Genomic DNA, 14,976 nt, shown 5'->3' with positions numbered 1-14,976 from the left:
GACGAGAAAGGGGGAGAGGATGTTATTTGGGGGGTTAGAAGAAAGAGGGATGAAGTCCATCAGGGGGGTTAAGGGAACGTGTGCAAGGGAGCATTCAAGCCGGAATGCCACGGGCATGCTGTGGACGTGGGGCTGGCAATGGGCATGATGGTCCGAGAGAAGGCACAGCAAGGGCCAAGGTGTGGAGGTAGGAGCCGGGTGAATGGCGCGGAAGGGCAAGGTGTCCCAAGGCACAGCCAGGAAGGCCAGCACGGGGGAGGCCCCTCCAGGGACTCGCTGAGCAACAACCTCCCAAGCTGTGCCTCATTTCCCAAAGCTGTCTGAGAGTTTTCAAGCAGGAAGGTGGCTTTCATCGTGGTGACCATGGTGGCCCACAGTGGCCCACAGTAAATGTCAGATGAATCCTTTGCTTGAGTCCCCTTACGCAAGGACCCCCAGAGGTTCCCACCTCCCTGTCCATCCAGGGAAGGGTGGTCAGCAAGGCGTTAGGCTGAGCCCACGGAGCCTGGTCCCCCAGGCACCTCTTGACCCTCAGGGATGTGCACCCCGCCCGCCCCGCAGGTCCACATACCTGCATCCACTGGTCGTCCATGTTCTCCTCTTCGGAGCACACAGTCAGCTTGCACTTGGCTTTCTTGACCAGAGCAGTCACTGACTTCAGGAAGTCTTCATTTCCAGAAATCCTAGAAAGAGCCAAAAAGAAGCTCCTTAGTGCTGTGGATTCTGGAGCTCAGGCCTGGAGGGTGGGGGAAGGGCACACAGGTGCTCAGGAGACACCTGTGGCCAGAACCAGAGACGTTCGTCCTGTCTCCCTGCTCTTAGCAAGCATCATCTAACTGAACACTCATAACAATCCACGGGGCAGGTATTAGCAGGTACCCCTTCCACTGAGAAGACAGAGTGGGGAAGTCATTGCCCAAGGTCACGGCCCCTGGGGACAGCACTGGGATTTGAATCCAGGCCTCTCTGGCTCTGGCCTGCATCCTGACAATCAGGTTACACTTTCCGCCCCTGAAGCAATCGGAAGAGAAGAGGGTCCCCAGAGACTCCACACACATATGGGGGGGCTCTCAGACTGCAGGATGGACGCCTAGGCCTCCCCAAGATGCTGATGGGCCCCATTCCCAGAGACAAGACCCAGCAGCTCAGAGGTTGGCCTGGAAGGTGCATTTTAAGCAAGTTTCCAGGAGTTTTTGGTGCAGGAGGTCCATAGAGAAACCGGGGGTTGAGGGGCCTCCTCTTCTGGGTCTAGCAACCACCACCGGCCCCTGGTAGCTAAAGCAGGCCTCAGCCTACATCAGGGCAGGATAGAGACAATGTCGGCAGCAATAACAATTTTTTCCTGCCTTTCTATGGTCCCAAACAAGCACCCAGCTCTCAGTGAGTCAGGGTAGGGATGACTGTCTTCCCCATTCACACGGGAGTGCTGCAGCCAGGACTCGGGGCTCCTGCTGGTGTACCCGAGCCCCGCCCCCAGCACTCCAGGGCCCCTCACCTGCACACGTACACCTCCTGTGGGGGCTGGGTGTTGGGGGTCATGATCCAGGGGGCCACGCGGAAGGCCACACTGTCTTGGAAAATTAGGGTCTCTGGGAGCTCCTGAAGGGGAGGAGGAGGGAGGGAGCAGCTGTCACAGCAGCCAGAGCCCTACACTACCCAGCGGCTACTCGGAGCCCCTCTCCCCCAGCCAGGCCCCTCCCTCTGGGCTGCCTTCTTGGCCTACCAGGTTGGACATGTCCAGCAGGGAGACAGTGAAGGAAATGAGCCCTGAGAAGTCGGCATCTGGGAAAGCGAGGCCCTCCACATAGAAGTCCGTGTTGTGCTCGCCGGCTGGGACCTCCAGGGGGTGAGAGGGCTGCTGGGGCCCCAGGACCATCCTGTACCTGGAGGGCAGTTTGCCCCCTAGGAGAGGGGCCAGGGAGGCTCAGTTCTGTGCCCCCATCTCAGAAGATCCTCTTCTCCTCTCTTCTCCCCAGTTCTGGGATGCCTTTCCCAGGGCCACCACATGTCACCACCTGAGGGCCCCTCACAGCAAATCTGGCAAGAACCTTCCCTTAGGAGAAAGGGACCAAAGCCCCAGTTGGGACATTGCTCCCCTGGCTGGGGGTCCAGGAAAGGTGTGATGGGGGTGCCTGAGTCATTCCCAAGTTTATAGGAAGTCCAGTACACACCACTTGCTCATTCATTCCCGCTCCAGCCAGATCTCAGCTGAGACCAGGGGCTGGGGCAGGGGAGAACCCGGGAGACAGAGTCACCATCCTCTCCTCCTGACTCCCAGGGACTGCACAGTCTGGTGGCTGAGTAGAGAGGAGCAAAGACCATCAAAATAACAGACAGGGATAAGTGCTGTGATGAAGGAAAGCCCTGAGGGCTTCCTGGAGGAGGTGATGCCTAGGCAGAGGCAAGAAGTTGGTCTGTCACCATACCAGTGTTGGTTTAATCACTTTGGTCTAAAACAGAAGTCCAATCGAGCCGTGCCTCTGCAAAATACCCTCACGTGGCCTCCCCCATCTTCCTCAGTCTAGAAGCCAAAGTAACACATGCCTACCCCATCTCCTCTCCCTGCTGGCCTCCCTGCATTCCTCAAACCCACTGGCCCCAGCCTAGCTCAGGGCCTTTGCACTCGCCATTCTCTCTGCCTGGAATGCCCTGGCCCTGGGTGTCTGCATGGCTCTCCTGCACCTCCTTCTGCTCACATGACACCTTATGGGGAGAGCATTCCCTGACCGCCCTCTCTCCACAGCCCCCAGCTGCACCGCTCACTCCACACCCCTTTCCTGCTGTGTTCTTCTACACAGTGATCAACACCGTTCCACACGCTAGGTGTTGTACTTAATTATTCTATCGTCTCTCCCAACCCACTCGGACATGGGGGCCGGGACTTTGTCCTGTCCACGGCTCTATACCTCGTGCCTAGAGCTGAGCCTGGCACTCATTTAGTAGCAGGGGCTTGTGAGCTACTGAAACGTTACTGATACCTGATTAGCAGGAGGTTGAGAACAAATTATTACCTAACACAAGCAGTCAGCTTGCACTCAGAAATCTCTATAAGCAAGAAGTGTGTGTGTGTGTGCGTGTGTGTGTGACAGAGAGAGAGAGAGAGAGAGAGAGAGAGAGAGATAACATGAGTCTCCGTCCTGGAGGGAGGTTATTTCCTTCTCCGCGCTCACCAGCCCTGGCCCTGATCTTGTCTGCATCTCCCTCTAGAAGGTGGTGGACAGAGATGTCGTCTGTCTTGCTCACTGCTGTGACCCGGGTTCTTAGGACCTAGCACACAGTAGGTGCTCAGAAATTACTCACTGAAGTGGTGTGTGATGGGGCAGTGCCCCCCTGGCTGGGGCAGGAAGGGAACGCTGATGGGGAGAAACTATCAGGGATGGGGACAGGGCAGATGAAGGCCACTCACGTGTGGCATGAAACACTCTCACTTTGTGCATCTCAGATTTGGCCATATGAAGCACCAGTCGATGTTTGGTGAAGAAGTCCCTGGGGGTCTTCGTGCTCAGGGTCAGCAGGGACATGTCTTGCAGGTCTGGAATAGAAGGGCTTGGCCTGAGACCACCAGCTGGTCAGCCTGTGTCATATGCAGCCCCTGCTACCCACCCCTCCTGTCAGACTTCTCGTTACCATATTGCCTGGTTCTATTTCTTTATGCTATTTCTGGAATGATTTTCATTTTTTTTTTTTGTCCTTTTTGAGACCGGCCACACCGCACTCAGCCAGCGAGCGCACCGGCCATCCCTATATAGGATCCAAACCCACAGCAGGAGCGCTGCTGCGCTTCCAGCTCCACACTCTCCCGAGTGCACCACGGGCTCGGCCCTAATGATTTTCATTTTGGAGTGAAAGCTAATTAAGGTTTTGGTCTTCTCCCCCTGGGACAAGCTTAGGATGTACAGCAAGCCCTTGAAGAACGTGGGTTTGCACCACGTGGGTCCTTCTACACGTGGAGTTTTCTCAGCTAACTGCGGATTGAGCACATATTGGCAGGATGCAGAACCAGCAGATGTGTTGGGCTGGCGTTTCACCTGGGCAGGTTCTGCGGGGCCGACTCTTATATGCCAACTTTCGAATGGGGGCATTTGGCACCCCTAAGCCCCACGTTGTTCTAGGGTCAACTGTAAGTTGACAAAGTGGGGATCACGTTTATTTCGTTCACTGCAGTGGCCCCAGCACCTGGAACCTAGAAAACCGAGAAGCACCTGGAACAACGTCCAGCACCTGCAGGTACTCGATACCAACTGGATGACAGTCAAAGTGTTAAGGGCTTTGGGGTCACTTAGTTTGAATCCTGGACCTGTCTGAGCTGGGGAAAGTTAGTTCAGCTCTCGGTGCCTCTGTTTCCTCATCAGTGAAACAGGAGAAAGGGTGGTGCTCTCCACAGGGTCGCTGTGAAGATAAAGGGGGGTGATAGACACAAGGTGCTTGTTGCAGTGCCTGTGCCCGGCAGTGCCCACAAAGCGTAGCTGTTCTTATTATCACTGGTGCCAGGCACTGTGCAGGGCTGTCCCCTGGCATCGGGCCCAGCCGATGCATGCAACTTAAAAATGCACCTGTTTCTGTGTTATCCTGGCAGCTCCCTGGGAAGGCCACCAGCCCAGGCCCTTAGTACCCTCCTCCAGTGCAGGTGGGTAACGTGTCTCCCGATCCCCACCCTGGGGTCATCCCTCAGCATCCCAGAGGTGTGCCTGCAGAAACCCTGCATCCACCACTATCCTCAAGCCCTTAAACCTGCTCTGGTGTCAGGATGTCTGGGGTTCAAATCCTGAGTCTGCTACTGATTAGCTGTGCGACTGTGGGCAGATTGCTTAACTTCCCCGTGCCTCAGTTTCCCCATCTGTGATGCTCTGTGCTGAAAGATCAAATGAGTGAAATATTCTGACATGCTCAGAGTGGTGCCGGGCCTGGGGCAGGGGCCTCAGGGGCTGCTCCAACATGAGTTTGGGACAAGCTTTCATTTAGAATTATTTCAGCCTCCAGGACTAACCCAAGAGTAGAAGTTTTAGTTGGACAGTGGGCTGGGCATGGAAACTGGAGCCTCAATGTTGGTCCCAGCTCTTCTCTGACTGCTGTGTGACCTTGGGCAGGTTACTTACCCTCTCAGGACCTTTGTCTGTTCCTTCACCTATAAAATGGACTTTTGGGGGAGGGGAGGCAGGTGTCCAGTACAAGGATCCGAATCCTTGACCTTGGTGTTATCAGCACTACAGTCTCCCAGTGAGCTAACTGGCCAGCCCAAGATCACGCTTTTGATAACCCCTATTTCGGAGGGCCATTGCAAGGCTCAGGCCACATGGACAAAAAGCCTTGAGAAAAAGACAAGGCCCCATTCCCATTAGCTGTGGAGTGTTTACCTTTGCTGTCAAGCACTTTATTATCCTTGCAGTCTATGGTGAAAGACTTGGGATTGTCTTTGTCACAGTTCACCAGCAGGATGGCACCTTGTCCATGAGGGCCCCAGGTCCAGGTCTTCTGTGGACACCGGTAGATAAGGGCACGCTTAGGGACCAGAATAGCTCCCTCCAGCTCTTGGGGGATGCACAGACGACTTCCCTAGCATCTAGCTTCCTGCTCGTTACTCATCTTCCTCCCACATCGAATAAATCCAAGAGTGGATTTTTGCCTGCTCCAAAAGTCATAAACAAATTCACCAAAAATACAATTTATTTATTTTTAAAAAGGAGCCCAAGATGGTAAAATTGATTTTAACAGCTTCTTAAAAATGTTGGGTTGACAAACCAAATAGAGCTAAATCTGTGTGTCAAGATTCTAATCTAAATAGTTACATTATGTGAATTCTTGATTACTCATTCACCAAAGTGTGGGTACTATNGGGATCACGTTTATTTCGTTCACTGCAGTGGCCCCAGCACCTGGAACCTAGAAAACCGAGAAGCACCTGGAACAACGTCCAGCACCTGCAGGTACTCGATACCAACTGGATGACAGTCAAAGTGTTAAGGGCTTTGGGGTCACTTAGTTTGAATCCTGGACCTGTCTGAGCTGGGGAAAGTTAGTTCAGCTCTCGGTGCCTCTGTTTCCTCATCAGTGAAACAGGAGAAAGGGTGGTGCTCTCCACAGGGTCGCTGTGAAGATAAAGGGGAGTGATAGACACAAGGTGCTGGTCGCAGTGCCTGTGCCCGGCAGTGCCCACAAAGCGTAGCTGTTCTGATTATCACTGGTGCCAGGCACTGTGCAGGGCTGTCCCCTGGCATCGGGCCCAGCCGATGCATGGTGATAGACACAAGGTGCTTGTTGCAGTGCCTGTGCCCGGCAGTGCCCACAAAGCGTAGCTGTTCTTATTATCACTGGTGCCAGGCACTGTGCAGGGCTGTCCCCTGGCATCGGGCCCAGCCGATGCATGCAACTTAAAAATGCACCTGTTTCTGTGTTATCCTGGCAGCTCCCTGGGAAGGCCACCAGCCCAGGCCCTTAGTACCCTCCTCCAGTGCAGGTGGGTAACGTGTCTCCCGATCCCCACCCTGGGGTCATCCCTCAGCATCCCAGAGGTGTGCCTGCAGAAACCCTGCATCCACCACTATCCTCAAGCCCTTAAACCTGCTCTGGTGTCAGGATGTCTGGGGTTCAAATCCTGAGTCTGCTACTGATTAGCTGTGCGACTGTGGGCAGATTGCTTAACTTCCCCGTGCCTCAGTTTCCCCATCTGTGATGCTCTGTGCTGAAAGATCAAATGAGTGAAATATTCTGACATGCTCAGAGTGGTGCCGGGCCTGGGGCAGGGGCCTCAGGGGCTGCTCCAACATGAGTTTGGGACAAGCTTTCATTTAGAATTATTTCAGCCTCCAGGACTAACCCAAGAGTAGAAGTTTTAGTTGGACAGTGGGCTGGGCATGGAAACTGGAGCCTCAATGTTGGTCCCAGCTCTTCTCTGACTGCTGTGTGACCTTGGGCAGGTTACTTACCCTCTCAGGACCTTTGTCTGTTCCTTCACCTATAAAATGGACTTTTGGGGGAGGGGAGGCAGGTGTCCAGTACAAGGATCCGAATCCTTGACCTTGGTGTTATCAGCACTACAGTCTCCCAGTGAGCTAACTGGCCAGCCCAAGATCACGCTTTTGATAACCCCTATTTCGGAGGGCCATTGCAAGGCTCAGGCCACATGGACAAAAAGCCTTGAGAAAAAGACAAGGCCCCATTCCCATTAGCTGTGGAGTGTTTACCTTTGCTGTCAAGCACTTTATTATCCTTGCAGTCTATGGTGAAAGACTTGGGATTGTCTTTGTCACAGTTCACCAGCAGGATGGCACCTTGTCCATGAGGGCCCCAGGTCCAGGTCTTCTGTGGACACCGGTAGATAAGGGCACGCTTAGGGACCAGAATAGCTCCCTCCAGCTCTTGGGGGACGCACAGACGACTTTCCCTAGCATCTAGCTTCCTGCTGGTTACTCATCTTCCTCCCACATCGAATAAATCCAAGAGTGGATTTTTGCCTGCTCCAAAAGTCATAAACAAATTCACCAAAAATACAATTTATTTATTTTTAAAAAGGAGCCCAAGATGGTAAAATTGATTTTAACAGCTTCTTAAAAATGTTGGGTTGACAAACCAAATAGAGCTAAATCTGTGTGTCAAGATTCTAATCTAAATAGTTACATTATGTGAATTCTTGATTACTCATTCACCAAAGTGTGGGTACTATTCTTAGTAGCCAGTTACATCTCTCCGAAGATTAAAGCAAATTAAGGGGTCCCACCCCTCAGAGATCTAATAGCAATGACGCCTCCGTTTGTAGGAGAGCATTTGCCCCTGGGAAATGACTACATTTGGGGAGGGACATAAGGGATGGATTCCAGCCCCAGAGTTAAAATTCTCCCCCCACTTGTATCTGACCCTACCAGGGATCTTAATCATGTACAGGTTACAGCCGCCAGTACATATCAGCATAAAATTCTGCAGGCAGCTTTGGGGTTTCAGGGTCACCCTGAAATGGATCCCAGTAAGACTACTGTTCCCATGTCCCTTCTGCACAGCCCACTGCCCCATCTTTCCCTGCCCCCATCTGGCCCCTTCCCTCCTTTCTCTCTGTAATTTTTTCTTTTCTCTATTATTCACCCCACGTAAGCAGCACTACAGGAATCTCTCCCACCGGCCTTCAAAGCCTGGGGTAAAGGAGTTTTGAGCCAGAGTCAAGACCTGCCTACACATTTTCTCTCTGCTGTGTATTAACAGGGTGACTCTGTAGAGTTTCCAGTGTGTAGGAAAACACATTCTCTGAACCTCACATCTCATCTTGTAAAAGATACAGGAAACATATAACCAAAATGTTAGTGGTGTTTCTAACTTTCTTCTTTCTCTGTCTTTTTTCTTTTTTTTACAGGTAACGTGGGATCCATGAGACAGAACACGGTTCACCCTATCACCACAAGGGGGCGCTCTAGGAAAAACTCAGCAGGGCCTAAGGGAGCATTCGGGGTGGTGGTCAGGGGTGATCGGTACCTGGTCTTTCAGGGCTCTGGTCGGCTTCACTTTGCCCGGCGTCACTTTGCCAGTACGGGTGATGTCTGCATGCAGGGCGATTTCTGAAATCCCACCAAGTAAGAGGAGAGGGTTGGTTGGATGGGCAGGTCCTTTCCCCACGAGACTGCACCAAGAGTGGAAACCTCTCTCCCCCTCCTTCAGAGGAGACACAGGTTCAAGATACGGCCTCGCACAAGTCCCCTAGGAAGTTTGGCTGCAATTCAGACAGACGCTGGGGCTTTGGACCGTACCTGCTCTCCTTTGGCAGGTCAGGGCAGGGCAGAGGGTGAGGTTGTGTTGTGATGCCAACCAGATCCTTCATGTCTGCCACCCCCAGGGATTTCAGAAAGAATCCCCAGCCACCCCCACTGGAGGTTTGTTGTGAACCCCTTTCAAGGACACCTTGCCAGGTTCTCAAAGGACTCTGGCCCAAGCCCCAGCCTCCAGTGGGTGAAGGACACAGTGGTTATGACATCCCATCCAGCTCTTTACTATGTGAATTGTGTCTGCATTGTTCTCAAAGGACTCTGGCCCAAGCCCCAGCCTCCAGTGGATGAAGGACACAGTGGTTATGACATCCCATCCAGCTCTTTACTATGTGAATTGTGTCTGCATTAAGGGACAAATCTTGGCCCCAAACATTCCCGACTGTCCAAATGGCATGGCGGAGAAGGTATATGTTTTTTGTAAACCCTTCCTGCCTCATTGGAATATATGACCACACTGTCTTTCCAATAATGTGGATCCTTATGCCCACAGCGTGACAGAGTGACCCTTCGCTAAGCAGCTGTGTAACCTTGGGCAAGTCTGTTTACCTCTTGTGCCTCAGTTTCATCATCTGTAAAATGAGATAATAAAAATACCAATTTCACTGGATTGTTGTCAGGGTTAAATGTAAAGTCTTCACACAGTGCCTGGCAATAGAGTAAGTGCTATGTTATTACTATTATTTACAAATGTATTAATGAACAAAATTCATTAGTGAAATGGAACCTGAAGTTTTCACATGCTATTTATATATTTGATACACATTTAAATAATAATCATGTCACGTTATTATTGTTCAAGATCAAGTTAAAAACGGTTTTTATTTAAAGAATAATATTAAATAAATATGAGTACAGGTGGATCATTGATATGGCAACAATTGGGATATAAATAATGGAATTTGAGGAATGCGGGTCTATATTATTGTATAAGACAGTGTTATCATGCACTTTTTTTTTCCTTTTTGTCTTTTTTCGTGACCGGCAACGGATCGCAACCCTCGGTGTTGCGCCCGCACCTCGCTCAGCTAGTGAGCGGCCGGTCTGTATGTGGGATCCAAACCCTCGGCGGGAGCACCGCCACACTCCCAAGTGGCGCACTGTAGCAGTGTGCAACCGGGCCGGCCCCCTTATCATGCACTTTTTGTTATAAATATTTCAGGTGTCAAAAAGGAATAGAGACTCGTATATTGAAAATCCATGTACCCACTTCCTAACTTGAGAAATAAAATGTTAAGATGTAATTAAAGCTCCTTGCAGCGCCTCCCCCCCCCGGTATTTCTTTGTGGTTCACCGACTGGGGATGAAATATTTATAAATTACTGGATGTACGACTGCCTAGAAATTGTCCTTTTTCTCTGCTCAGTCTAAAATAAGCTCCAGGTGTAATTTCTCCTGGAGAGATGCCCCGCAGGGGTGTGTGTGGAGGGGCAGGGGGCAGCACTTCAGGGTCCTGGTCATCACTTACCGACCCCGGTGAGGTAGAGCAGGGCTTGCACCGGTGGGATTTTGGGTCCGTAGTATGAAATCTGAACCTACAGGACAGCAGCAGACCACTAGTGACTTCTCTTAGTCATTCTACAGACACTAAATAGACTCTAGCAAGCAGAAGGGATCAGGGACAGACCTGGGGAAACAGACCTCAGAAAGGTCAGAGGCCAAGTCCAGTGGAGATCTGGGCAGCAGGTGCTTTGCATGGGTGGTGGTCTCTTCACGGCAGGTGCCGTGGAGATGTAGAAACACCAACCCCCTCTGACCAAGGTTCAAAATCCAGGTAGAACCTGTCCAAGGGGTCCAGTCTGGCCAGAGGAGGGCAGGACATCCGGACTGACCCCATGCGAAATGGCCGTGGGGAGTTCCCCAAAGCAAAATGAAAGAGCTGTCACCAGAAGAAAAGGAGCTCTCGGGGGACACACTGAGGTGTCTGGACCTGTCCTGTAGATAGTGGGGATCCAGGGTAATGCCACAGCTGCTGTTACCTCTCGTCTGGACCATGGCCTCAGCCTGTGTGGTCTCCCTGCCTTCATCCACCCCCTAGATCCCGTCTGCTCACTACGCAGCAGCCAGTGGGAACTTTTGAAAAGACAAATGCGGTCCTGTCACTCCCCAGCAGGAAACTTTTGTGTCCGCTGATACCAAACCCTTTATACTGGCCCCCTCTCTCCCTCACCTCCCTCTCCACCCTCCTTTCTTGCCACAAAGAACTTCCTCAGTTTCCCCATCATGTGCCTTACCCTCTCCTAATCCACAGTGCACACCTAGGCCTCCCGTGGACATAGAGCTATCCCTCCTCTGTCCCTCTCTTAGGCAAGTCATCTGTGCCATCTTTCAGTTTTCCGCTTCTTCCAGGAAGTGTTCCCTGTCCACCGCAGCCTGCACACCCAAGCTCTGTGATCCTATAGCAGGTGACAACTTTCTGCTCCCAGGGAGGAGCCTGCTTGGCCTGTTCTGCTGGGAACAAGTGACTGTTAGCCCAGATCTCTGAGAGAACCCCAGAGGGTCCTGTTGAGCTCATCTATAATCACAGGGGGTGTAGTAGGTCAAATGGTGGTCCCTGAAAAAGATATGACCATGTCCTAATCCCTGGAACCTGTGATGTTATTTTGGAAAAAAGTTTTTTCAGATGTAAGCAAGTTTAAGGATCTTGAGATGAGGAGATCATCCTGGATTATCCAGGTGGGCCCCAAATCCAGTGACAAGTGTCCTCATAAGAGAGGCAGAGGGAGATTACAGAAAGAAGGGGAGGGGGCAAAAAACCCCATGAGGTGAGAGTGGGTTGACGCAGCCACAAGTCATGGAGCGCTGACACCCACCAGCAGCTGCAAGAGGCAAAGAGCTGATTCTGTACTAGAACCCCCAGAGGGAGTGTGGCCCTGCTGACACCTCGATTTCAGACTTCTGTCCTCCAGAATGGTGAGAGAACACATTTCTGTTGTTTTAAGCTAACTGCGGTAATTTGCTACAGTAACCACAGGAAACTAAGACAGGGGCATGGACCAGAGTTCCCTGGGACTACCTGTCTGTGGCCTTCAGAGGACTTACCACTATTTGTAATTGATGTCTGCTTATCTATATATTATCTGACACCCCCACTCAAAGATTGTAAGCCTCATGAGGGCTGCAACTTCATCTGCCTTGTTCATTTCTATATTTCTAGTGCCTGGTGGTGCCTGACACGTGTTAGATGCTTATTAAGCATTTGCCGAATGGATGAATTTAATCAAAACCCTGGCCTCCAGAAACACCTGGCATCCCTTATATAATTGTTCATGGGGACTATAGCTGGAAGAAGCCATCATGAGCTTTTCCAGAGGGAGGGGGGCTCTGCCAAGATTGTCACTGTGGATCAAGGCAGGACAGGCTGTGAACAGCTGCTCCCCTGCTGATGTCCTGCCACACTTCACCCCACAGCTGCAACACTCACCTTCTGGTCATCTGTGCTACTGCTGGGAGCTTTCATCCGCAGAGTCACCTCCAGCTCACGGTCCAGGGGCCATTTGTAGGAACCTGTGGGCTTCTTCTTGGCTGGAGGGCTGTGGGTAACATCCACAACCACTCCAGGGGGGGCATTGATGCTGAAGGATGTGTAGTCTTTGGGGGCAGAGCTGTGCAAAAGACAGATAGGGGTACAGACAGACCCTGTGAGGTAGCCTAGCCCACCACTGCTGTCCCCAGCATTACTCCTTTTCTCAACAGGTATAAACTCCAGACAGCAACCAGTGTTTACCCTGACCATAGGGACTAAGTACTGTGAGGCTGTCAGGAAGTAATGAGAGAAACAGAATGAAAGTTCCTTGACCTGGAGGGCTTACGCTTGAANTTAAGGATCTTGAGATGAGGAGATCATCCTGGATTATCCAGGTGGGCCCCAAATCCAGTGACAAGTGTCCTCATAAGAGAGGCAGAGGGAGATTACAGAAAGAAGGGGAGGGGGCAAAAAACCCCATGAGGTGAGAGTGGGTTGACGCAGCCACAAGTCATGGAGCGCTGACACCCACCAGCAGCTGCAAGAGGCAAAGAGCTGATTCTGTACTAGAACCCCCAGAGGGAGTGTGGCCCTGCTGACACCTCGATTTCAGACTTCTGTCCTCCAGAATGGTGAGAGAACACATTTCTGTTGTTTTAAGCTAACTGCGGTAATTTGCTACAGTAACCACAGGAAACTAAGACAGGGGCATGGACCAGAGTTCCCTGGGACTACCTGTCTGTGGCCTTCAGAGGACTTACCACTATTTGTAATTGATGTCTGCTTATCTATATATTATCTGACACCCCCACTCAAAGATTGTAAGCCTCATGAGGGCTGCAACTTCATCTGCCTTGTTCATTTCTATATTTCTAGTGCCTGGTGGTGCCTGACACGTGTTAGATGCTTATTAAGCATTTGCCGAATGGATGAATTTAATCAAAACCCTGGCCTCCAGAAACACCTGGCATCCCTTATATAATTGTTCATGGGGACTATAGCTGGAAGAAGCCATCATGAGCTTTTCCAGAGGGAGGGGGGCTCTGCCAAGATTGTCACTGTGGATCAAGGCAGGACAGGCTGTGAACAGCTGCTCCCCTGCTGATGTCCTGCCACACTTCACCCCACAGCTGCAACACTCACCTTCTGGTCATCTGTGCTACTGCTGGGAGCTTTCATCCGCAGAGTCACCTCCAGCTCACGGTCCAGGGGCCATTTGTAGGAACCTGTGGGCTTCTTCTTGGCTGGAGGGCTGTGGGTAACATCCACAACCACTCCAGGGGGGGCATTGATGCTGAAGGATGTGTAGTCTTTGGGGGCAGAGCTGTGCAAAAGTCAGGAAGTAATGAGAGAAACAGAATGAAAGTTCCTTGACCTGGAGGGCTTACGCTTGAACTAGAAAAATAGACTAAGGATGTGCACCCCCAGAAGTTTCCACTACACCAACGTGCACACACAGGGTTGTGCACATACAAAGAACCACACAGACATCTGCTTCTGAAATTGTGGCAGACCAGATACTCTGAAGGATCTCCCTCTAACAAAACAACTGGGTCATGAATAAAATATACTTTTTAAAGCATTGCTGAGCTCATGAGAAGTAAGAAGGATCTCCAAGGATTCCCTTCTCTGCACACACACGTGTGCGCACACAGCAGTTAAAGGGTAGAACACCAGAGACACAGAGGAGATCTTAAAGCATCCAGAAAGAAAAGTCAGATTACCTAGAAAGGAATAACAATTACATTGAAAGCAGACTTGTCCACAGCAACAACGAAATCCAGAAGACAGTCGAATAATATGTTCATAGTGTTTTGAGAAAATGCAAGGGTACTTCAAAAAGTTCATGGAAAGATTTATATTATCTTTCAATTCTACTTTTCCATGAACTTTTTGAAGTACCCTCGTAACTATTAACCTAGAATTGTGCACCCTCAAAAAATCTTTTAATAAAGACGTTTTCAGATGAATAAAAACCGATGTTTTAAAATCAACAGACTTTCACCAAAGCAACTTCTAAAAGCATAGTCTAGGAAGAAGATATTTGATGCCATAAGCATGGTCTGAGATGCAAGAAAGAATGTGAACAAATAAAATGGTAATAATTTTGGTAAATCTAAACAAACAGTGTGTACAAAAAAATCCATAATAATATTAAAATTGTGGGATAAAAAAGGGGCAGAATGTAAATTAGCAGGAGGGTGATGAGACTGGAAGTATTCTGAGGTCCTTGATTGAAGAAGGAATTAAGATATGGGTTAACTTTGCCAATGTTGATATTCCAGAGATCAAAAGAATGAAACTCCATAAGAAGTTTTGCACAGTGACCTTGTAATTAGAGCAGGTGTGAAACCCTCCCAGGGGACAACTTGAAAAGAACCAAGATTTTCTTGGATTCATTAAATTCTGTTGTGTTCATTAAAAAAAAAAAAAGATATTGGTGAATTCTAGATTTTATAGAGTTAAATTTTTATGAATACCTTTATGAATTAAAAAAAATTTAAAAGTATTCACCAAAAGAATAGAAATGGAGTTCATAAATTTCTACCCATGGAGAAAATGTAATAATAAGAAAATTAGCATAAGAACTCCATTCAGAAAAGACAAGGAAAGAGCAAAAAGCAAAATAGACAAAAATTGGACAAATAAAATTAAAAATAAATTGGTAAAAACAAATTCAAATATATAAATAATCAAAATAAATGTAAATGGATTAAGATTACCAGTTAAAAGAGAGTTTTGGATTTGATAAAGAAACAAAATCCA

At 49.9% G+C, this 14,976-nt stretch overlaps 1 protein-coding gene across 1 annotated transcript in view; it reads right to left on the bottom strand.

Moving 5' to 3' along the window:
• PADI4 (peptidyl arginine deiminase, type IV) overlaps positions 1-14,976 on the bottom strand; it is a 42,708-nt gene that overhangs the window by 12,456 nt on the left and 15,276 nt on the right. Inside the window, exons 2-9 of the mRNA XM_008591097.1 lie at positions 13,354-13,534; positions 10,213-10,279; positions 8,458-8,540; positions 7,182-7,299; positions 3,407-3,532; positions 1,724-1,902; positions 1,496-1,599; positions 572-683 (exon numbers count right to left, since the gene is read on the bottom strand). Coding sequence (XP_008589319.1) covers positions 572-683; positions 1,496-1,599; positions 1,724-1,902; positions 3,407-3,532; positions 7,182-7,299; positions 8,458-8,540; positions 10,213-10,279; positions 13,354-13,534 — 970 coding nt within the window. The remainder of the gene's footprint in view (positions 1-571; positions 684-1,495; positions 1,600-1,723; positions 1,903-3,406; positions 3,533-7,181; positions 7,300-8,457; positions 8,541-10,212; positions 10,280-13,353; positions 13,535-14,976) is intronic.

This window comes from Galeopterus variegatus, unplaced genomic scaffold (genome assembly GCF_000696425.1).
Source record: "Galeopterus variegatus unplaced genomic scaffold, G_variegatus-3.0.2 Scaffold6635, whole genome shotgun sequence".
Classification (NCBI taxonomy): domain Eukaryota; kingdom Metazoa; phylum Chordata; class Mammalia; order Dermoptera; family Cynocephalidae; genus Galeopterus; species Galeopterus variegatus.
The sequence above is the reverse complement of the archived record's forward strand: the minus strand, read 5'-3'. Positions and strand labels throughout refer to the sequence as shown.